Genomic DNA, 23483 nt, shown 5'->3' on the forward strand with positions numbered 1-23483 from the left:
AGAAACAACGGTCTGAACAAGATGTGACTGGGTCCTCAGAGGGGAACCGGATGTGGCCAGAAGGGTCACCAAATGGGGTGTCTTTCTTAGAGATAAGATTAAGAACACCTACACCCAGAATTGTACCACCGGAGGATTCCGTAATTGAGGACACACCACCTTTCTCCCCTCTCTCCCCCCCCCCTTCCTAGGGGCAGGTAGAGATAGAGGAGGAGGGGGAGGTGTCCCTGGTTTAAATTTTTAAGATTTAAGAAAAATTAAGAGTTAAGTAATATAAGAATGTTTGTACATCTGCTTTTTAAATACGTGCTCATGTCTCTCACAATTGCCACCATCAATGTGAGAAGCTCCAAGAGTGTGCGATCCCCTTTTTGAAATCTTACAGAGAGTGGGAGCAGCGCTGGGCTGCGGGTCCCTCCCTCTGGAGTGGGTCGCACTACAACAAGGCTGATGGTGTCGCTATTTTAATAAAAAATCCTAGGATCGTGGTGAAGGACTGCACCGTGGTGAGGGATGGGCGGGCCATTTTAGCTAATTTGCATTTTTTAGGGAGGGATTTTAAAGTTTTAAATGTGTATGGTTTTAATGAAAAAGAGGAGAGATATGAGTTACTTGGTGATTTGCAGCCCCACATGCTAAAAAAAAGTCTTAGTCCGACCCTTTACCATCTCCCACCATTGTGCACGTGATTCGTATAAGTCTTGGAGGGACTGCCAAAGTCTGTACTGCTCTCTGTATTCCTCTTGCATGCCCTCGTCTTGCAGCAGGGAGCAGTTCAGCTTCCACAGCCCTCCCCCTATCATCACACCTGTGGGAAAGGAAAGGGTGCAAGATAGCAGAGTGTGATCAGAGAAAAACATAGGGATTAATCTAGCATCCAATGGCGGGCAGTCACGTGTAAAAATATAATCAATGCGGGAGGCCCGGGAACCATCACCACTCGCCCAGGTGAAGCCCTCCTCCCGTGGATGCATGGTCCTGTAGCAGTCAACTAATTTAAAATCCGTTATTAAATTTGTTAACCTCCCTGACATTTTATCCAATTTAAAACTCTCCCCAACATTTTTTCTATCCTTTCTTGTTAAAACACAGTTAAAATCCCCACCCACCACTATTGGAACCCTCCCCAGAAGGGTTGAGAGTTTTAAAAAGAAAAGACAGAGGAGGCGCATGGTGGGGCTCCAAAGACGATTACAGAGATATTTTAACTTAGTGGGCCAAGGGTATGATTTTAATGAAGAGATAAAACAGGTCAAAGAAGATATGAGGGTTTTAACAGAGGAGATTATTATTAGCAGAAATTATATTATGATGTGTAAAGAACAGGAACTAGAAGAGGGTGAAAAATGCACAAGGTACTTTTTTAAGAAAACAATGGCACAGGGAGGGGGTATAAATGAATTAAAAGAGGGAGACCAAATAATGAAGACAACCCAAGGGATAATGGGGGTGGTGGAAAACTTTTATGATGAGTTATACAAGGACAAACAAACACATGAGTCAACAATAGAGGAAGTGACACAGTTTTTAGAGAATACAATAAAAGACAAGGGGATTTTAATCACAGATTTCACTACAGAAGAAGTACAAAATGTTTTAAAAGGTTTTAATAAAGGCAAGTCCCCGGGAGAGGATGGGCTCCCCGTTGAATTTTATGAAACCTTTTGGGACATTTTAGTGGGTGATCTTTTACACATGTTTACAGACTTTCGGACTGCAGACACATTACCGGACAGTTTTAAGAAAGGGATAGTGACGTTATTACATAAAAAGGGGGACAAATCAGACATTAGAAACTGGAGACCCCATTACACTGTTAAATGTCGACTGCAAGCTTTTTAGTAGAATCTTAGCAAGACGGATGTCACTGGTTTTAGAAGACGTGATCCACCTGGATCAAGTTTGCGCAGTGCCGGGGTGGCGGATCACGGACAACTTGATCCTGATTCGCGACTCCATCTGTTATGTGAGAGACAGAAACATTCGACTGTTAGCATTAAATTTAGATTTTGAAAAAGCTTTCGATCGGGTCTCACACCAGTACCTGTTTCAGGTACTGCAAAAGATGGGGTTCCCAAGGATTTTCATAGCGTGGGTGGGCCTGTTATATAAAGATATCAACAGTAGAATTGTGGAAAATGGGCATCTTTCCAAAGCTATTACTATTATCGCTATTCAATCAGGAGTACGGCAGGGTTGCCCTTTATCCCCGCTCCTGTTCGTTATACGTATGGAACCACTGGTGCAAATTTTGAGAAGGGACCAATGGATCAACGGACTGACATTACCGGGTGGACTGACTGTGACATGCTCCCTATATATGGATGACGTAACGGTTTTATGTACAGATATAGTGTTGGCCCAGAGGACCCTAGAGGTGACAGAATGGTTTGGGAGGGCCTCTGGGGCCAAACTAAATCGGAGTAAGACCGAAGCACAACTGTTTGGCCCGTGGGAGAACGTACAGACGATTTTAGGTGTTGATTTTAAAGAGACAAGCATTAAGATTTTAGGACTGAAATTTGACAGGACGGGGGGTGGAAGTGGAAATTGGACAGAGACACTAGGGAAAGTTAGACAGAGACTCGGACTATGGGGATTGCGACAATTGACTCTGGAAGGGAAAATTTTAGTGATAAAGGCGGTGATTTTAGCCTTGCTTTTATTGCTATGCTCTGTCTTCAGTCCTCCAAGGAGCTTTCTTCTAGGTTTGGATCGGCCAATCTTTTACTTCTTGTGGGGGTCCAAGTGGGAGTGCCTGAGAAGAGAGACAGTTAAGAAGAGACCTGAAAATGAAGGGAAGGGGCTCCCAGACCCCCACCTGTTTTAGGCAGCAAATTTACAGCAGCACACGTAGCATATGCAATATCCCCATCCAGGACCAAGACGGCCATTATGGCTCGGTTCTGGATGGGGTCCTATCTGCAAACAATAGGCAATTTAAAACCATATTTGAGAACGCCAGTATCTTTTAAACTGTCACACGAATACATTTTTATTAAGAATTTTTTTTTAAAGTATGACCTGGAAAAATGTACAACCCAAGAAATCACTAATGCTAAAACTCTGGTCTCCCTTGTCCAGGACCGCGAGGAGGTGAGCAGAGTGGTGGGGACGAAGACGACGGCGGAGGCTCAAAGAGTGTGGGCGAACGCAGCCCACCCAGCCCTCCGGTACAAACAGAAGGACCTTACCTGGATGGTGGCCCATGAAGTCCTCCCGGTCTGGGCGGTGATGCACTCCCGGGGGATGGGGGTGACGGCAGTGTGCCCACGGCCAGGCTGCGGCCAGCCTGAGACCGTGCTGCACGTCCTTTGGGAGTGCAGCGTGGCCAGGGACCTGTGGGCCGCGATCGGCCCCCTGAAATGCCCAAGCCTACCAGCAGGGGAGGTCCTCCCGCAAGTTTACCGGCTAGCGGTGAACGGGGTGGGCCAGGGTGTAGAAAAGTTGCCATCGAATGAATTCAAGACACTCTGGCTCGCCCTTACAAGCGTGACGGCCGCACTGTGGACCTCCCGCAACCTGCTGGTGGGGAAGCGCGTCACGGTGCCCCTCCACGCTATGAGGAAGATGGCAATGGCAACAACAACACTGCAGGTGGCGCCGGGCGTCGCCATTTGGAGGAGGGGGCCGAGGTCACACGCAGGGGGGTCCCTGCCACCACCGACCGGGGCTCCTGTAGACATTTCCTGAGGGGGCATGGACACCTGAAAGGAGACAGCGGGCAAAGGGGAGGACTTCCTCTGGAGACGCACAGGAAAGGGCCTTGACGGAGGGCGGGGGGAGCTGCGGACGTGCACACCTCACCTCCCGGCTGGCTTCATCTCTGCCTTCCTCCCTCCTTGTGGTCTTGGGCAGGGGGGAGCAGGGTTGCAATGCATCTGAAAATGACAATGCAAAATGTAGAGAATATAATGTTGAAAGGTTTTATGATATTAAACTGTTTTGGACATTTTTAAGGATATTTTAATATGCATCTATAACAGAACCTTTTAATGTATTATTTTAATAAATGTAAAGAGGTGGCTTTTTAAAAGTGAATGTATGGTTTTAAAGTGCAAGATTGTTATTATTTTATCCATCCTTTTATCCAATGTGTATGCTGTCTTTTAAAATATAAGTGACTTTGTATTTATTGGTGTTAAGAATCAATAAACTTTGTCAAAAAAAAAAAAATTGATTCACTGCTTTCAATAGATCCGATGGGGTAGCCTTACTGGTTAAAACTCCAAACATTGTAATAAAAGAACAGCACATTAGTAGAGATGGCTTTAGTAGGCATTTTAGACATATTGGGTGTAGAGCTGAAAAACATGAATGTATACGGGTTTACTGATAATGTGTATGGTTGCAAGCATAGTGTGGGTAATGTTTTTTAATTTATCTCTTGCTCATGGAGCTGACCATCTCCACAATCAATGTGTGCGAGCTCCACTTAGAGCACAGAGTATCCTGTCCTTTTTAAATAATACGAAAGCAGATGTTTTATTGCTACAGGAGTGCGCACTCCCTTACCTAAGCTCATATAGAGATTGGGAGCAGCGATGGGCTGCAGGTCCCTCTCTCTGGAGCGGGTCGCAATACAGTAGAGCAGATGGTGTTGCAATTTTAATAAAGAATTCCAGCATACAGGTAAGGGGTAACACGGTGGTGAGAGATGGGCAGGCACTTTTAGCACACTTGACCTTTTTAGGAATGGATTTCACGATTTTAAATGTCTATGGGTACAATGACAAACATGAGAGGATGGGACTGTGGGAGGATTTGCAGCCCCACATATGTGGGAGTTGTCCTCTGATTTTAGGAGGTGATTTTAATTGTGTTTTATCAAATAGAGATAGGAGGAAAAAAGATGACGGTTTTAAACTAGATATTTCATCGAACAGATTGAAAGACCTAGTAGGCGATTTTAAATTAATTGACTGTTTTAAGAAAATGCACCCAAGGGAGGAGGGCTTCACCTGGAACAGTGGTGATGGTACCAGAGCCTCCCGAATAGATTTTTTATTTACAAAGAAATGCCCGCCCACGGATGCAACATTGGTCCCCATGTTCTTTTCAGATCACCAAATGTTAATGTGCGCTATAAGTTTTCCCACGGGTTTGACGATAGGGGGAGGGTTGTGGAGGCTGAATTGTTCCCTGTTGGAGGATGAAGGCGTTCTGGAGACCTACAGGGAGCAGTACGGCCTCTGGAAAACCCTCCAAGACTTATACGAGTCATGAGCACAGTGGTGGGAAATGGTGAAAGGTAAGACCCAGACTTTTTTAAAGAAAATCGGCAAAGAAAAGAAAGACAAACAAAGTAGACAGATGAAGGGGCTGCAAAGAAGGTTACAGCGGTATTTTAATCTTTTAAATCAAGGCATGGATTTTACATAAGAGATAAAAGAAGTAAAAGAAGAAATGAAGCAGTTAAGTGAATTAAAAAGTAGGGGGGTAATAGCAAGGTGTAAAGAAAAGGAAATAGAATTAGGGGAGAAATGTACAAGGTACTTCTTCAAAAAAATTGTAGCGTGAAGTGAAGGTTTTACTGAGTTAAAGGTAGATGGGGCTATGGTACAAACAAATAAAGGGATTATAGAAGGGGTAGAGAGTTTTTATACACAGTTGTATGAGGAAAAAGAGACAAATGTAGATGTGAGGAGGGAGGTAGTGGTTTTTTAAAAAAAAAACAATACCTGACACAGGGGTTTTGGAACAGGATTTTAACATGGAAGATTTAAATAATAGTTTAAAGGGTTTTAAAGGAGGTAAGTCCCCGGGAGAAGATGGACTCCTGGTGGAATTTTATAAAACTTTCTGGAATATTTTAGCAGAAGACCTTTTAAGGGTTTTTAATGAATTTTCTGGTTTGTCTGTTTTACAAGAGTTTTGTATAAAACAAGAGTTTTAGAGCAGGGACAGTGTCACTGTTATATAAAAAAGGGGACAGGACTGACATCAGAACCTGATGACCGATTACATTATTAAACTGTGACTGCAAAATTTTTAGCAAGCTTTTAGCTCTTAGGATGTCGACGATTTTATCTGACGTGATCCACCCGGATCAAGCCTACGCGGTTCCAGGGCGTCGGATCACGGACAACCTAGTACTGATCCGGGACTCCATCTGTTTCGCGAGAGACAGAAACATTCGATTGTTAGTCTTAAATTCAGATTTTGAAAAAGCCTTTGATCTGGTCTCGCACCAGTACCTCTTTGAGGTGCTGCAAAAAATGGGTTTCCCAGGGAGGTTCTTAAAGTGGGTGGGCCTGCTGTATAAAGGCATTACCAGCAGATTCATTGTAAATGGGCACATGTCAAAAGTGGTGAATATATGCTCAGGAGTGCGGCAGGGTTGCCCCTTATCCCCCCTGTTGTTTGTGGCAGGCATTGAACCGCTTGCAGAGATCTTGAGAAGGGATAAATGGATCAAAGGACTGGACCTACCGGGAAGACTGACCGCGACATGCTCTCTTTATATGGACGATGTGACGCTTTTATGTAGGGATGTTTTATCAGCACAGAGAGCGCTAGAGCTAACAAAATGGTATGGGAGAGCTGCAGGAGCCCACCTAAACAGGGATAAATCGGAAGCACAACTGTTTGGGCCATGGCAAAGGGAAAATGTGAATTTGGAAGTGGATCTTAAGGCAACGGGTTTTAAAATTTTAGGGGTTCACTTTGATAAAGATGGATTGGGAAAAGAAAACTGGACTGGACTGTTAGGGAAAGCGAGGAAAAAGCTGGGGTTTTGGGGTTTAAGAAAACTAACCATGGAGGGGAAGATTTTAATTATAAAAGCTGTGATTTTACCTTTGTTTTTATTAACATGCTCTGTCTTTTACCCTCCTCGTCATTTTTTATTAGGACTGGACCGGGCTGTCTTTTACTTCTTGTGGGGGTCAAAATGGGAGAGACTGAGAAGAGATGTGGTGAAGAAGGAAAAGGAAAAGGGAGGAAAGGGCCTCCCAGACCCCTACCTGTTCCTCGGCAGCCAATTCATCGCACTCCATCTGAGATACGCGCTGGCGGCTGAGTGGAGAGGGAACAAAGCGGCAGCAACATCGAGATTTTGGATGGGATCCTATTTAAGGAGCCTAGGTCTCCTAACACTAGATTAAAAAACCCCAGTAGCATTTAAAATGTCACCCACACATGTTTTTATTCAGAAATTTTTAAGGAAATACAACATTGAGCAATCAGGTGAAATGGTTTTAACTAACGCTAGGAAAATCGTGGCTTGTGTGCAGGAGCGAGAGGAGTTGAGCCCGATTCCAGGGCTCACACAACGGGAGGCCCAGAAGGTGTAGCGGAACGCAGCACACCCATCCCTGCCCAACAGATATAAAGACCTGTCGTGGCTCGCAGCCCATGAGGTCCTCCCAGTCCGGTCCCAGTTTGAGACACTCTGGCTCACCCTTAACAGTGTGAAAAGCACCTTATGGACCTCCCACAACCTGCTGGTAGGGAAGCGAGTGACGGTGCCCCTGCACGCTATGCAAGCGCTGGTAACATCGTCGCTGCAGGGTGCACCGCGCGAGTCTATTTGGAGGAGGGGGCCGAGGCATCACGCAGGGGGGTCCCGTCACCCCCAGCCGGGGCCCCTGCTAACGCCCCTGGAGGGAACAGGTTGCCTGATCAGGGACAGGCCAGGGGAGGACCTCCGCTGGATGCAAAGGGTGGGGTGCGTGCACCGGGCCTTGCAACACCCGGGCCTCCCCCCTCCGTCTCCTCTTCAATCAGTGCGTCAAAGGAGGGGGATTTAATGAACAGAGACTTACCCACACGTTGATCGCTGGTGTATGTTTTATTTGCCTGGTTTAAAAATGGGTTTGTGTATTTTATTGGGAAAAACTGAAGGGTTTGTAAGCCTGAAACATCAAGACTTTTATAGGTGTTGTGTATGTTTTGGAAGAAATGAAAAAGACAATTTCAAACCTTGTCCTTTTTTTTAGTGGTTTTTATTTATGTACAGACTTATTTATTTTCATTCATTTCATTTCATTCTCTTATTTATTTATTATTTATGCATATAATGATCAGTCATAGTGATGTGACACAGACAATGCTTTAAAAAGAAATGCATACAATTTTATGAAGACTGAATGTAATATTTGAAGTATGTGACAAAATAAACACACTTTGAACCAGAAAAAATGATGCACTGCTTCTTTGAGCTGGTATTACTGTTGCTGCAATAAAAGAAGCAATTTTTCATGCTTCTTCACAAAATGTTGCACAATGATTTGATAAAACCGGTATGTAACATTTTAATGTTGGTTTTATATCAGCAAATAAAAATATTTGGAAGTTAAGCATTACTGAAGAACTTCAAAAATTACTACTATAATAGTAGTATTTTTAGTATTTTTAAATAATAAAAACTCATTTTTTTTTTCAGTGTAGGGCTGAGGTGCTCTGAATTTTATTTTATTTATTTTCTTAAAATAATAAAAGAAATACTGTGGACTAACAATTCTTAGTTGTGTTTATGTAACAGACATTAACCGGACGATGGACTCTGGTTATTCAGGTAAACAACCAGAACTGGAAATAAACTAACATTGCATCAGTTAAGCTAATCGGTTGGTTCATTAACATGGCAGTCTCATCTCAAATTTACTTAAAAAGTGAAACATGCACGTTAAATGGTACGTTAAATCTCCGCTGTGCTCCGCTGAAAAACGTTTGACTTGCTGACGTCACTGCGCATGCCTGGATCCTGCAAGTGACCTTTTATTTGCTGTTTTCAGTTTAGCTTCTCACAAAAAAAAAATTACAAAAACGTGGTAAATTTTACTTTGCTGTTTAGACTAAAATTTACAAATGTATTTGAAGACAAACAATTACAAAGAAACACCAAGTATCGTATATAATTGTATGTGAAATTCTTAAGTAACTGTGCTAGTTTATTCTTTTAGATAGTACTTAAATAAACTTAATTATATTTACAAAGTCAAAAAATTATTTTTACAGTGTGTATTTGAAGTTTAACATCTGGAAAATTTTCCCGCTCCTTGTGCTCGTCTGCACATGCGCACTGAAAAACTTGAAGGTTTGCATTGAGTATACTCACCTGTATTTGGTTTCTGAGGTGTTTCATAAAAAAATAGGACTTTACTAAAATCATTAGTAAAATGAGTTAAATCACTAGGTTATTATGAATTAAGTAAAGGTTAATAATGTTTTTTGATTAAGCAATCGTGTTATCTTTTACAGTGCAGTACATCAAAAAAAATTGAAATAATATAAAATAAAATAGAATTCTAGTGTGCCTATGTACGGAAGTAGTGCAGTTGGCTACTAAGTGGCTGTGCAGATTGCGATGCTGACTGATGCCAGCCATGCAGATAGTGCAGTATGAGTTACATTAGCAGTGCAATTTTGCAAGATTGGAACATTGTACAATGAATGAATGAATAAACACTGGCTACCACAGACTGGTGAACATCAGCAGGAGCTTCTGGCAGATCCTAAAGGACGCAAGCCTCCTGAGTAAGTAAAGTCTGCTCTGGGATTTCTTGTAGAGGAGGTATGTGTTCGCTGACCAGTCCAGCCTTTCATCCAGGTGCACACCAAGGAACTTGTAGGACTTCACCATCTAAACATCGACCCCAGCAATGGAGACTGGCTGCTGAGATGGCCTGGACCTTCTAAAGTCTTCGCACATCTCCTTGGTTTTGGTGATGTTCAGCTGCAGATGGTTTGCTTTGCACTACACTACAAAGTCCTCAAATCAGGCTTCTGTACTCCACCCCCTGTCCATTACGCACACACCCCACAATTGCAGTGTCATCAGAGAACTTCTGCATGTGGCACGACTCTGAGTTGAATTTGAAGTCCTATGTGTACTGGGTCAACAGGACTGGAGAGAGGATGGTCCACTGTGGTGCTCCCGTGTTACTGGTCACTGTATCAGAGGAGCAGTCCCTGATCCTGACATGTTGTGGCCTCCCAGTAAGGTAGTCAGTAATCCAGGTGACCAGGTGCATGTCCACCTCCATCTTCATCAGCTTGTCTCTCAGCAGTAGGGGCTGGAAGGTGTTGAAGGCGCTGGAGAAGTCAAAGAACATGACATGTCACTCCCTCAATGTCCTCACAGTGTGGATGCAGTGGTCTCGAAGCAGTCCATGAGGGCTTCTTCTGCTTCAGGAGACCAAACTCTGAATGAGCGAGAAGTAGAAGGCTGCCTCAATACCAGTGGTTTGTACTGAGGATGTAGGAAAACCAGAGTGGATGATGTCACACGCTGCCTGCTCGTCCGCCTGGGGTGGAATGTACACACACACAAAGATGGTGTGTGAGAGCTCCCGCGGCATGTAATAAGGTCATAAGCAAATTCCTCCTCAGATGGTGCCTTTATAGAAATGTGTGTGCAGTCGATCGCTCCGATTATATTAGGTAAACTGGCTATCGCTGCAAATTGCACCTTAATGTTTGCCTGGTCAACCGCTTCATATGGGAACTTTATGCCAACGCTGCCATCTCCCAAGAACTCCAGCACAACATTTAATGCATGTTTATATAATCTAGGCTAAGTGGAAACATGTTGAATGATTATTTCAGTAAGGCAGTGAAACTGTCTGATTAATCTACTGTTTAATTTTCTGATTAATTTACTTTATTTTACCCAATAAGGGCTTACTACAATGTGTGCGTGAAGGACATCTTAATAGTTGTAATTTCAATGCATCACCTCTAAGTGTTGCTAATTGACGAAAACACATTAGAAACATGTGTACGCCTGAAGTGAAAGTGTTGTGGGTGTACACACTTTCTCATGTTCAAATCACATTTCGTACATCTGACCGTTTGCGTGAAACATAGTGTATGTTGTTGTGCGTACGCACCATTCGTACATGAGGCCCCTGCACGGACGTAATTTGGGAGGGGGACGGGGGGGACATGTCCCCCCCACTTTTTCAAAAGCCGGTTTTGGTCCCCCCCAGTTTTTATGGTTAAAACCAAATATTTAAATAGCGACTAATCCATGTCCCCCCCACTTTTGAAATCAAAATTACGTCCATGGGCCCCTGGTGCCTACAACAATAAAAACCAAAGTTTTGTGTTGTAACCCCTTTTTAAAAAACCTTTTAGCACAAAACCTAACCATGCACTCCATAATAAAAGGCAATTGAAGCCCATTCCTTGTAGCCAATATTGCTTGCATTGACGTACAACCAGCTTTACATATGAAGTCCCAGATTTAAACTGCAACAAACAGCAAACAGCTTCCAGTGTGGTCATGCGTGTTATGCAAACAATCAGAGGAAGACACACCTGTTTTTCCCTCAGGACCCTGTGCAATAATACATTTGTGGCACTTGAAGAGCATGTCAAATTAGGAGAACGCAACTATAAAGCACATACCTTAAATCAGCGTTCCTCAAAGTGTGGGGCGCGCCATGGGTATTGCTGGTGGGGTGCAAGTAATTGGAAGAAATGAACCTTTTTAAGCCTGTCGTTTTAATGCCTGCTTGTTTTGCATAAGCCCCGGATGTTTAAAATGTCTGTGGAACAGTGTAAACCAGGGCTAGTTCCGGCCCTTTAATGAATTTGTACCGCCCCCCCCGGTAAACAAATCACTTATGCCACCCCCACCCCCCCCACCCCCCGGCCAACAAATCACGTTCAAATAAAAAATGGGCCATGGAATTTCCCCTTCTTCTGAGGTGGGGAATGATAGAAAAAGTTTGAGAACCACTGCCTTAAATGAACATCTCGGCAGCAAGACCCAGAGTAATACGACTCAGACCGTAAGGAAATCAGCCGAAACTAGTGTTGTGTTGTTCATGAATGATTCGTTCAAATGAATGAATAATTTGAGTGAACGTACTGAATCAAATCACTTCCTCAGCTGATTTGTTCCTTTCTCAGTTCAGTAGTGAACTCAGCAGCAACTGCAGGCCAGCAGGGGAACATTATGTATGGTCTGTGAATCACTGAATCACCCACGTATCTGGTGGCGGAGACTCTCACTGCGAGGAACTGTGCTTGCTCGTTGCTCGTTCATTGAACTGAGGGCTCTCGTTAATTCTCTGATTTGTTCAATGAACTGAGAGTTCTCGTTCACCCTCTGATTCGTTCACTGAACGTACTGTCACTGTAATGAAGTCTATTATTTAAGTGTTTCTTCAGGCCTATAGAGGGCGCAAGTTTGTGTAGTTCACTGTGTTGACGCTGTGTGTAGCAAGGAAGAACTGTTCATGAGGCAAGCAAGGCATAGTAACCATAGTAACCTGAAACCATCTACCACTTTCTACCCCTCCGAGCGGCAATACGAGTGAGTCTATTGTAGTAATTTGGATATATCTAATGTATGTGATTATATAGTGAATATAATTCAATTTAATTTAGAATGGTGCCAGTCCAATTTCAATGTGTTTGCTACGTAGGGGGATTCTGTTTCTGGTTAATTAGCATATTGTGATTTATGTGTTGAGTGCCTTTCTGTATTTCTGTTGTTTCAGTTTCACACTTTCTTACATTAAATCCTGTCATATACAACACGTGCCTGTTCCTTGGAGGAAGTGGTGTATGAAAGAGTTTAGCTGACTGCGAATCCCAATACAGGACACAGGATTCACACGGGATTCGCAGTCGCAGTCAGTGACTGAGATTGACATTCGTGCTGCCACCCAGAGAACTGTTGCTGAGGATGTGATTCACATTTGCGCTGCCATTCATTCACATTTTCTTTTTGATTGCACATTTAAGTTGATATCTTCTGAATGTACAGTTTTTATCTTAATTTTGCACTTAATTTTATATTTATTTTGCATTCAAATTTGTAGGTTAGTTCATTCTTATTTTTTGTATTTTGTTATTTGTAATGTATTTTATATTTCCTATAACAAACCCAACAATTAGTTGCATACTTGAATATTTTTTATTTATACATTTTTTACAACACTCTTGTCTCCTGATCCCTGAAGCCATCAACTAAACTGAAACATAACCGTTCACCCATGTATCAGCTAGGTGGATCGGAGTTGCAGGCTCCTCCTGCCAAACAATGAACAAATATTTGAACAAATCTTTTGAACAAATCTTTTTAGTGAACTGATTCTAATGATTCAGTTCATCTAAAAGAGCTGCTGTGCCCATCACTAGTCGACACCAGGGCATACTGGCTACAGATATATTGGAGGCTAACTGACTAGCCAGCCAACCAGCTAACCCTAACCCATAAGTTGTAAATGAATACAGACACAATACGAAAATGTTCAAGGCCACATAATGCCCAGACAACCTTGGGTAAGCATTACTAAATATGATAGATGTATTACAGTTGATAATTCCAAAGCAAATGAGAAACTGTAAAAGTTCAATAAAGTTTAACTACTCAATAAGAGATGCAGCTGAAGAATCCTGACCAGAGGTGCTGGGCATGCTGGCTCACTATGGAAGTTTTTCTGTATCAATATTAAAATGAAAATGTAATACGCATTTATATGCTCCACTCATACAAGCAACTTTGAGCTCAAAATTAAAATTCAAATGCAATAATTCCATTTACATTTGCAATGCGATAGATGTCTATTCATATTTCATTTACACATACATTTTTATGCTTTATTTGTGCCTTTATTGAAATGAAAATGTATTTCCTGATTTGAATGATCAAGTTCATGTGATATTGCAAAGGTTGTATCAAAATTGTAAAATGCTATTCGCTTAATATGCTTTGCATTGTGTGATAACGTGTTTGACATATAATTTTCAACCTCACCACTGCTAAAAAGATGTCAATATTCAAATGTTAATGAAGAAATAACACCTCCCCTGTTTGCAATAACATTACGATACCAACAGCGCTCAAACTGTGTCAAAATGCATTTTGAAAATGCAATCCGAGCAGAATGCATTTTTATTTCCATGGTCTTCCACTATATTCAAATTATAGTCAAATTAGATTCCACAGCCCTTCACTTTATTCAGCCAATCAGGTTCCACAGCTTTCCACCTCAGGTAGCCAATCAGGATGAGACTAAAGCACGCTAAGCAGTACAGGCGAGTTTTTTAAACATGGCCGCATAAGTGCTCATTAGATTAATTCAAAAGGTAGCAGACGAGTCCTTATGTTGAATTTACACTCAATTAGTGTGAAAGGTTAATCGAGCAAGTGGCAGACTTCTCTGCTTTATCTGGCACTGCTGTGATTGTTATTGCCAAATTGAGCGTTGTGGCAGAGCAACTGAGTGTGCCTCGATCTACGGTGGTAGGACAAACAGGGGAGGTACTACTTCTCCATTAACATTTTAATATTGACATCTTTTTAGCGTGGTGGTGAGGTTGAAAATTACATTTCAAACGCGTTATAACGAAATGCAAAGCATATTAAGCGAATAGCATTTTAATTACAATTTTGATACAACCTTTGCATGATCACATGAACTTGATAATTCAAATCAGGAAATACATTTTCATTTCAATAAAGGCACAAATAAAGCATAATGATGTCTGTGTAAATGAAATATGAATAGACAACTATCACATTGCAAATGTAAATGGAATTATTGCATTTGAATTTTAATTTTGAGCTCAAAGTTGCTTGTATGAGTGGAACATGTAAATGTAAATGCGTATTACATTTTCATTTTAATATTGATACAGAAAAACTTCCATAGGCTCACATCACCACTGAGGACAGCCTTCAAACGTTGGGAGGAAGCCAGACACAATATGTCCACTAGATGACACTGTAGAACTGCCTGGCTTGGTCACCTACTGAACTATTGTACTGATGGTGGTGGACATACTCCCAATCAGAAGCATTGAATGCTGAGGGGTTGAGGGTTGTTTGTGCAAAACAGAGGAAATGCACAATGAAGCTGCAATGGAGTTCAGTGTTTGCGATGGGGTCTGCTGAGGCTGAGTAAGTGTGCAGTAGGTGATGGAATCAGATGGTTCATGTGGACTGAAAACTCCTCGTGTGACTTGGCACAATGTAGTCAGACAAGTACTGTTCTCTTGGCAAACAGTGTGAAGAGAGCCTCATGGAATGGGTTTCCATGGTCAAGCAGCTGCATCCAAGTCAGATATCACCAATTGCATTGCAAAGCATCAGATGCAGTTGTGTAAAGTACGCCACTGGACTCAAGAGCAGTGGAGGTGCGTTCTCTGGAGTGACAGAGTACATGAATGTTGGTGGAGCCATAAGCACAACAATTTAAAAGCAACACTTAGGCATTTATGCTTTAATAAAAATATGAATATTTCAAGCACATAATTTTTCTAATTTTAAATCTGGGCAGTTCTGGACGTATGAAAAACATGATGTCAGCATTGGGCTCTGGCAGCTCATGCTGACCAGGTTTCCTGACAGGATGGGGAAGTGTTGGTATGAACTGTGGCTCTGCTGGCTATGAGCTGGCCTGGGTCATGTTTCACACATTTTCACAAACACACGCACATCACTTCAGTTCAGACTTCATGCCTCGTTTCACACCCACACAATCACAGCAGATTCGTGCTGTATCCATGGCTACCCTCGCTAACTTGAGTAGTTTGTGTAGGTGACTTTTAACCCACAAGGCAAAGTTCTCGTTTAAGTCAATAAGGGCCTGAATGTCTGCACACACAAATACATATTCACAGTATAATGGCCTGATCCTATTCTAGCTACAGGACTGCTTTTAAAAATTATAAACACACATTAGTACATGTAAAACAACACTCAGTCCCGATGATTTAATGATAATTGTTTTATTTCCAAACAGGAACATGTCCATTGAGTAAAATCACTACAAAGATTTTTGATCTGATATTTTATGGACACATTTAATAAAGGGATCCACATTATCAGAACAGAAGATTCAAATGTGAAAACCAGTCTTCCAAATGGAATATTAACCATAACCGTAGTAAAATAATACTTGGCTTGGAACAAAATGAACACCTGAAAGGTTTGGTCTCACTAAAAGTGTTGTTGAATGTTACCAATATGTCAAACTGATAAAATCAATCACCTAGCATTCAAAACTCAAATCATTAATCAATTTTAAACTCTTATTGTAATGTCTGCCACCCCTTCATGGTCAGCCAATGCTGATCGACTGACCACGCCCCCTCGACCACGCCCATCACCTGGTGTATACTGATTGCCTTCCTTATATGTACTTGGTGCACTGCCCCCTCATTTTGTAGCATTGGTCTCTGCCCCCTCATGAAATATTGTTTGCTTTAGAGTTTTTGTTTTGTTCTATGTTGGCCTTCTGCCAATATAGTCATTGTCTCTGCATGCTTTTACCACTCAGAGATCTTGAACAGGTTTGTCTTTAATAAATCCAGTGCTTTGCACTGAAATGCTATTGGTTTGCCTAGCATGGTACTTGGCAAAAACCAATCACCTACAATTTGCAATACTTTAAATCAGATTACTAACTCCATATGGATTAATTATCAGCTAATAGTTTGATCAATCATAATGAAATGTAACCATCTAACATCTCCTTATATTAGTTCTGTGGTAACCCAATAGTTGCATAATCTGAAGAGATGTTAACAGAATGCTGGAAAGCAACTGAGTAGACTGCACTTTGCTTTTGAAGGAGGGAGGAAGCAGCGATGTCTGTGAGTGGAATATGTTTGCCTGCCAGTTTGTTACCAGGATGTGTTTTTTGACTCTCATATTTCGCTTTCACATATATGGTACTGGGTGCAGGGTGAGGGTCAGAAATTTGGTAAGTTGCCAAGGAGTTGCCATAAGATGGTGCAGGGACCTCATTGGTTGACATCGACACGTTAATGAGGGTGGGATCGTTTTGCTGGATCTCTGCATACAAGTGACCATGCTAGGATCAAAGAAAGATAGAAATAGAATGACTCCAGGTCTTTATAAAGTAAGTAAACAAAATAATTAAAGTACACAAATACAAACCTCCATAATGTCTTGTGAATTTGGCATACTTGTCTCTGGGAAAGAGAGAGACATGACTTACAATGGTGAGAGAGACCTGACTTAGCATAGATATGTCTTAGCAAAGTGAGAGAGACATGTCTTAGCACAGAGACATGACTTAGCACAGATATGTCTTAGCACAGAGGCTTTATGAAATACATCTCAATGAAGTTAGGCTACTTTATTTTTTGGCTGTAATGGTTAATGTTACATACCTGCCCCTGCCTTCTCTGCCTTGTATCTCAAGGCAAATAAAATTCCAGAAGTAACTGTCAGTACAAACAAAACTGTGCCAAAAGTAACCCCAGCATAAGTAAAGATACCTAAAGTAGTTTTGGAAGACAATGAAAATACCAGAAACACACACACGCATGACTGTACATGTGCAATTGTATTAGTTATTTAGAACCAGTGAACCAAGCATTAAAGGTTAGTAAAAACACTGCAGCATTGTGTTGCTATATGCTAGTTTTACTTGTTTAATTCATATTATCACTGATTATATTATCAAAATTCCAGACTAGTTCCATCAACTGTCAACTGCACACTTCCTGGCATATATACTGTATGTTTTACATATAATGCATTTCTGAATTATTAATTACCTATAAATCACAGTTTTGACAATGTTTACACAGTGCACCTTTTCTGGAGAAAGTCTTCATTCTGACAAAAAATGCCTTCATGTCTGAGCTATTGTTAGGGTTGTGAGTTTTTGCGAGGTTTTTGCCTTCATTAGCAGTGCAAGGGCTTCTGCATGTTTTAAATATTTGTCACATAAATCAACATTATGCAAGCGGACAGCTGGGCCAGTGGATGTGTCTGGTACCTGGCTGCTGAGTGGAGTTTCCTGTTGCTTCTGTTGCATTTCCTGTTCCACTGGTCATGGTACAGAGGCCTGAGTGTTCACAAATATATTATACTTGGATTTTGTTTGGATTTCTGTTAGTACTTAATTCTAAAGAATAATACTAATACTACTAATACTTAATACTAATGTTGTGATTATCACATAACCTTTTAAAATCACAACTAATAGTTTAACATTTAATTACAATAAAGTTAGCTTGGGATTTGCTTGCTACAGTCCACAGGGCTTTTCCAGAAGGTCCATATAATTACTTCACCCAGCTCCAGTAAACCAAGGCATTATGAACACTGTGCACACCTGATGCAGTTCTTCATCTGATTGGTTGTGTGCCAAGTGCAGTACAATTCTGTGCCTACTGCCACAGATTAGCAGTCAAGTGACTGTGGTCAGTCATCTAATGAACCAAACACTGTAGGAGGGAATGAGTGGGGAGAGCTTACCTTCAGTGGTGTGGGAGGAGAGGGGGGTGGAAGATGTGGGTGAGGGGTTGGGTTGGGGAGGCTTATGACCTGGTGGAGAGTGAGATTGAGCATAGTAAACCTGGGGGAGTCCAACAATGAAAACCAGACACTGATAGGCTTATGGAAACAGCACACACACTTACTCACAGTCAGGTGGACTACGGTGAATGGGTCTCTTCCAGCTGTCTCAATTGCACAGCCGTATGGTCCTGCGTCCTCTACTCTGAGGTCAGTGATGGTCACTATAATCTTTTTCATTTCTGTGTTGTCATGCAGAGACATTCTTCCTTGAAACGCCCAGGCTTCCTCACCATTAGTTTTGACAACTGACTCACAATTAATATAGATTCCCTTACAGAAATACTTGATGGAGGATTGATATTCTTCAGCATAAGGACAGTAGATAACTGCTTTACTGCCCTCGGTTCCTGTCTCTCTGATGTCAGCATACAGCATACTCCCCACAACTGCCACCAGAAATCAGTGTCAGTGTTTGGTTCCTTCCATATTCAATTACAACATCTGTCATGTTGTCTATTATATTTTACTGTAGATTACATTATGTTCCTTCTTAATGTTCTTTTTTTTACATTTTAGTCTTCTTTTTAATTTTTATTTTAGCTTTGTCAGGTATATCGATTTGTAAATGTGTTTTAAAATAATGCTTAATATTATTATATTGTTCCTTTAACACTTTAATTTCAGTTAGTTTGGTTAGACTGTACAATTATTACAAGTCATTATTTTTTACAAAGATTTAATTTAATTTTACCTAAACCAAAAAATACAGTGATTTTACAAAAGAAGATTTGAAAAATTGTAACACCTCACCAATTAACAGAGTAGAAGAGAGTGTTACAAGGATCTTCATCTCAGGAAGTTGAAGCTTTTGGCAATCTGAAACTCTGCAAGGGTTCCTCAAATGTACTTTCACCACTGAAATCTCATGGAAAATGTTTCTTCACGTTGTTTTTCCAAATTGTATATTTGGTTGCGTTTTTAGATTATATCAGTGTCCATTTCACTTCTGTGATGCTACATTTGTGGCCACAAAGTTGCCGTGCTGTTGTGGTCCATAGCCTACCCCCAGATCAGGAATGGTGTTTCTTCCTCATATGAATATACACATAACTGTGTACGTGTATATGAATATGTATGTGTGAGTGAGAGTGTGTGTGCTTGTGAGAGTTTGAAAGAGAGGAAGGATGTGGTTTTTGAGCCACACTGTTAGCCTTTTCTCTGAACCCTCCACTTTATTTTTGTTTCTCTTTATGTTAAACTGTATTTAAACCATAGAATAAGATGAAGAGAACAAAACAGGTGTACTAAGCTGTGATTTATGAATTCTCCAGTGAAACTTCATAAAATGAACATGTTGAGATACTATCATGCCTTACTTTAAGCATTGAGCATAAAATAACGGTCAGTTAAAATGTTGACTTGTCAATTTAGATTAGATTTTAGATTTAAAGATTTATTCTTTTTTTCATTAAAATATAAACAAAACACATTTCATACAACAAAACAATACAAATAAAACAAAAATGAAAGGCAGCAGAAGAAGAAAAAAATTCTTATGATATCTGCTCCTTTTTAAGAAAAAATAATTTCAAACAATAATAAAACAAAAAAAGCTAACAAAAAATGTAACTCCTCAAACAGTAACTACCGGTTGTGACGCTGACGGCGGCTGACGAACGAGACACGAATCCGTTGTGACAACAGATGGCGCTGTATGCCCACGTATAAACACACATATATACATGTAAACGTGCGGACTCAGACAAGGACGAGCACAGGACACTGCGCAAACGCACATTAAATAGACAAACCACATAAACCCCATGAGATGAGCCACAGGTGAGACGGATTATCACAGGACGAAACCGCACCCACGGAGATCCACTGACATAGACGAGCAGACGCGGACGATGTAAACACACGCCCAAAAGGGAGGGGCCGGGGTCCTCAACGTGACACCGGTAATACAAATTAAACAATTTCATATTTCTTTAACAATTTTGCCTTGATTGTTTTTTTAAAGGAATTAACCGATCCAATACTTTTATAGTCATTTTCCATATTATTCCATAATCTTATACAATTTACTGAAGTGCATCTGTCCTTTAAATTTGTTCTGATTTAACAAACATTTTTAGTCCCTTCAAATTATAGCAGCTCTCCCACTTAACAAAATTTGATTGGATGTTTGATGGCAACATATTTCTATGAGCCTTATACATAACCTGCAGAATGTTATAATTAACCAAGTCATGAAATTTTAACAATTTTAGTTGGTGAAACAATATATTAGATGGGTGATAGTAATGCTTTCTTGTAATAATTCTTATGGCTCTTTTTTGTAAAATAATCACTTTTATTTTTATCTAATAAATCACTGTAGTATTCTTTCTTATGCTTTCTTATAATCCATACTAGCTTGTTTTTATATTTCTTATACTTCTCTTCTGATTTACTTTTTGCATGGTCGACTCGAGAATATGCACAGAACTACAGTTCAGGATTCTCACTGCTGCAACACCCCAGCTCCAACTTCCACAGCACTCAGGGTGTGAAGAAGCAGATTGGCTGGAAGTTTTGAGTGAGTGCCAGGTGGAGTATCTTAACCCAGGTCAAATGTCTTAACCCAGGTGGAGTATCTTAACCCAGGTCAAATGTCTTAACCCAGGTGGAGTATCTTAACCCAGGTCAAATGTCTTAACCCAGGTGGAGTATCTTAACCCAGGTCAAGTGTCTTAACCCAGGTGGAGTATCTTAACCCAGGTCAAATGTCTTAACCCAGGTGGAGTATCTTAACCCAGGTCAAGTGTCTTAACCCAGGTGGAGTATCTTAACCCAGGTCAAATGTCTTAACCCAGGTGGAGTATCTTAACCCAGGTCAAATGTCTTAACCCAGGTGGAGTATCTTAACCCAGGTCAAATGTTTTAACCCAGGTGGAGTATCTTAACCCAGGTCAAATGTCTTAACCCAGGTGGAGTATCTTAACCCAGGTCAAATGTCTTAACCCAGGTGGAGTATCTTACTCCAGGTGTAGTATCTTAACGCAAGTTGAGTATCCTACCCCAGGGACAGAAGGCAGTGTGTCCAGTACTGGTGTTCCCTGAGGGGCAAGAGAAGGTCTCTTCTGCCCTGAATATCTTGTCCTTTTATGATTTGGATAGAAACACTGCCATCTTCTGGCAGCAACGGCTTTTTAAATGCACTGTGCTTTGAGTATTCCATTACATCTTATTATTCGTCTTTAAATCTTTCATATCTCAAAAGAGTTGATTTATTTTGCATTTAGGAGTGTGTCCTACTCACTGATCTATACTACAGTTTAAGTATCAATTTATTTTACCTCAAAGTATAAACTTAGCTAGTCTTTCTTTTAAGAAACCCATAAAACTGACATCATACAAAAAATATAGGACAATTGTTCAATGTGAATCAATGTCAGTATTGATGACTCTGCTTGCTTCATAGACAAAATCTAAATTATGAAATAATTTAGCCATTTCATTGTGTAAACTATGGGCCTTAAATTGTGGTCTGTGCACAAGCTAGATAATATCAGTATTGAAAATAATAATGTGAGGTGGCTAACACTAGGACTACCAGCATTTTCATTCCAAACTTTTTCTACCTGGTCTCCACCAGGGGGCAGTTCTGGGGACATTTGCATTCCATTAGGCCACCCTTTGTTATGTACATGCAGCCACTTATAGGTAGACGGGGGGGGGGGGGGGGGGGTGATGGTGTGAACCATCAGTTCATTGTTCTGCTGGATGTGTTCACTGACTCAGATAGAGAAGAAAAAACTCTGGCATCCCCTTGGGGAGATTGTCTGTGTGGGTACATATGTGAGTAAATTTATGTTGGGATGAAGGTGTGTGGGTGTATGTGTGTAAGGGTGTATGTGTGTGTGGGTGTATGTGTGTTTGGGTGAATATGGATGTCCAATGTAGTAGCAGTGAACCGTTGCAGTGGTCATTTGAGCTGTGTTTTTTTCTGCCCTTCCCTTTTTATAATAAATAATAATAATAATAATAATAATAATAGTCTTTATTTGTATAGCACCTTTCATACATGCAACTCAAAGTGCTAAAAACTACTGAAAATAAGGTAAAATAATTACTTGTCTCTCCCCTCATTTCTGTCCTGTCCTGTATGGTGGAGACTGGGAACAGGCTGAACTACTCTCTGCAGTGGGGGTGGTGGGGCACCACATTTTAGGCTGTTATAGTTGGTGATTGTGTAAGGCACCTCTTCCTGTACTCTTTACTGTATTTTAGACATTGAGGGCTTTTGAGGGGACGGTGTGGATGAACACTGACCAGTGGCTGACCATGAACACTGAACACTGACCCTCTTTTCTCTACTCCTCTTTTCTCTGTATGGCCCACCTAACCCCAATTATTTTTATTACTATTGTACTGTATTTTACAGAATGGTTTTCTTTTGATTCTTACATAAAAATAAAGTTGTCCTCCAAAGATGGGGGGGGCAAAAAAAGAGAGTAGTGACTCGGAAATCTCTTCTGGTAAGATTGTTGTTGTGTTTTTGGAAGAGACACACTAAAAAGAACCATCTTGATAAGTTAAAATTGCTCAAGATTATTATTCTATTTCAAGTAGCTGAGGGTTTTTTGTATAAATTTGTGTAAAAATATCTTTACCTATTGGCAGTTTTTCAAAAGACAAAAACTACTGAAAATAAGGTTTAAAAAAATCAGTACCATTTTGAATAATCAATATGCCACTTATATGTCACTATAATTCAAATATTATGTTTGTGACTTCTGACTTCTTCTCACTTTGTGACTTCTTGCAAGAGAGCTTGCAGTCTCTTGTGGCAGGCAGCCAAAGGTGTGTATTGAAGCAGCCACCACCCACACCTGACACACGCCTCATTTACATAACACTGGAGGTAAGAAGGGCTCATCACACCTCTCAACCTCTGCCTTTTGGAAATGCTGTGGTACGTGGCAGGGATGACTGCCTTTTGGCAAAGGTTTGGCCACTCCAGTGCTAATCCTTTGAAAATAGGTCAAACTGAGAGAGAGATCAGTGGTCCTACATATATATTAGGACAGCCAGAACACACCACACCATTGTGACTGAAGTCCACAGAGAACAGATGAACACACTACACCAGTCTAACTGTACTCCAGAAAGAACAGCTAGACTACACCTTTAGTAAGTAAGAAATACTTCAGACCAATAATTCAGACCATTGTGTCTGAATGTCAAAAAGTACAGC

At 40.9% G+C, this 23483-nt stretch overlaps 1 protein-coding gene across 5 annotated transcripts; it reads right to left on the reverse strand.

Moving 5' to 3' along the window:
* Nucleotides 1-15677: 15677 nt before the first annotated feature.
* Nucleotides 15678-21937, reverse strand: LOC143486098 (uncharacterized). Of its 5 annotated transcripts, none has more exons than XM_076985939.1 (7): nucleotides 19052-21937; nucleotides 18364-18687; nucleotides 18200-18268; nucleotides 17718-17786; nucleotides 17104-17157; nucleotides 16868-16902; nucleotides 15678-16781 (listed from the first exon to the last, which is right to left on the reverse strand). In XM_076985939.1, the coding sequence occupies exons 1-7, from the start codon at nucleotides 19089-19091 to the stop codon at nucleotides 16446-16448; spliced, it is 927 nt and encodes a 308-aa protein (XP_076842054.1). In that variant the 5' UTR covers nucleotides 19092-21937; the 3' UTR covers nucleotides 15678-16445. The 5 variants fall into 5 exon arrangements, with proteins under 5 accessions (XP_076842054.1, XP_076842053.1, XP_076842052.1 ...); XM_076985938.1 differs by having other exon boundaries at nucleotides 17104-17175; XM_076985937.1 differs by having other exon boundaries at nucleotides 17104-17211; nucleotides 19052-21935.
* Nucleotides 21938-23483: the final 1546 nt, after the last annotated feature.

Source organism: Brachyhypopomus gauderio, unplaced genomic scaffold (assembly GCF_052324685.1).
Source record: "Brachyhypopomus gauderio isolate BG-103 unplaced genomic scaffold, BGAUD_0.2 sc44, whole genome shotgun sequence".
Classification (NCBI taxonomy): Eukaryota; Metazoa; Chordata; class Actinopteri; order Gymnotiformes; family Hypopomidae; genus Brachyhypopomus; species Brachyhypopomus gauderio.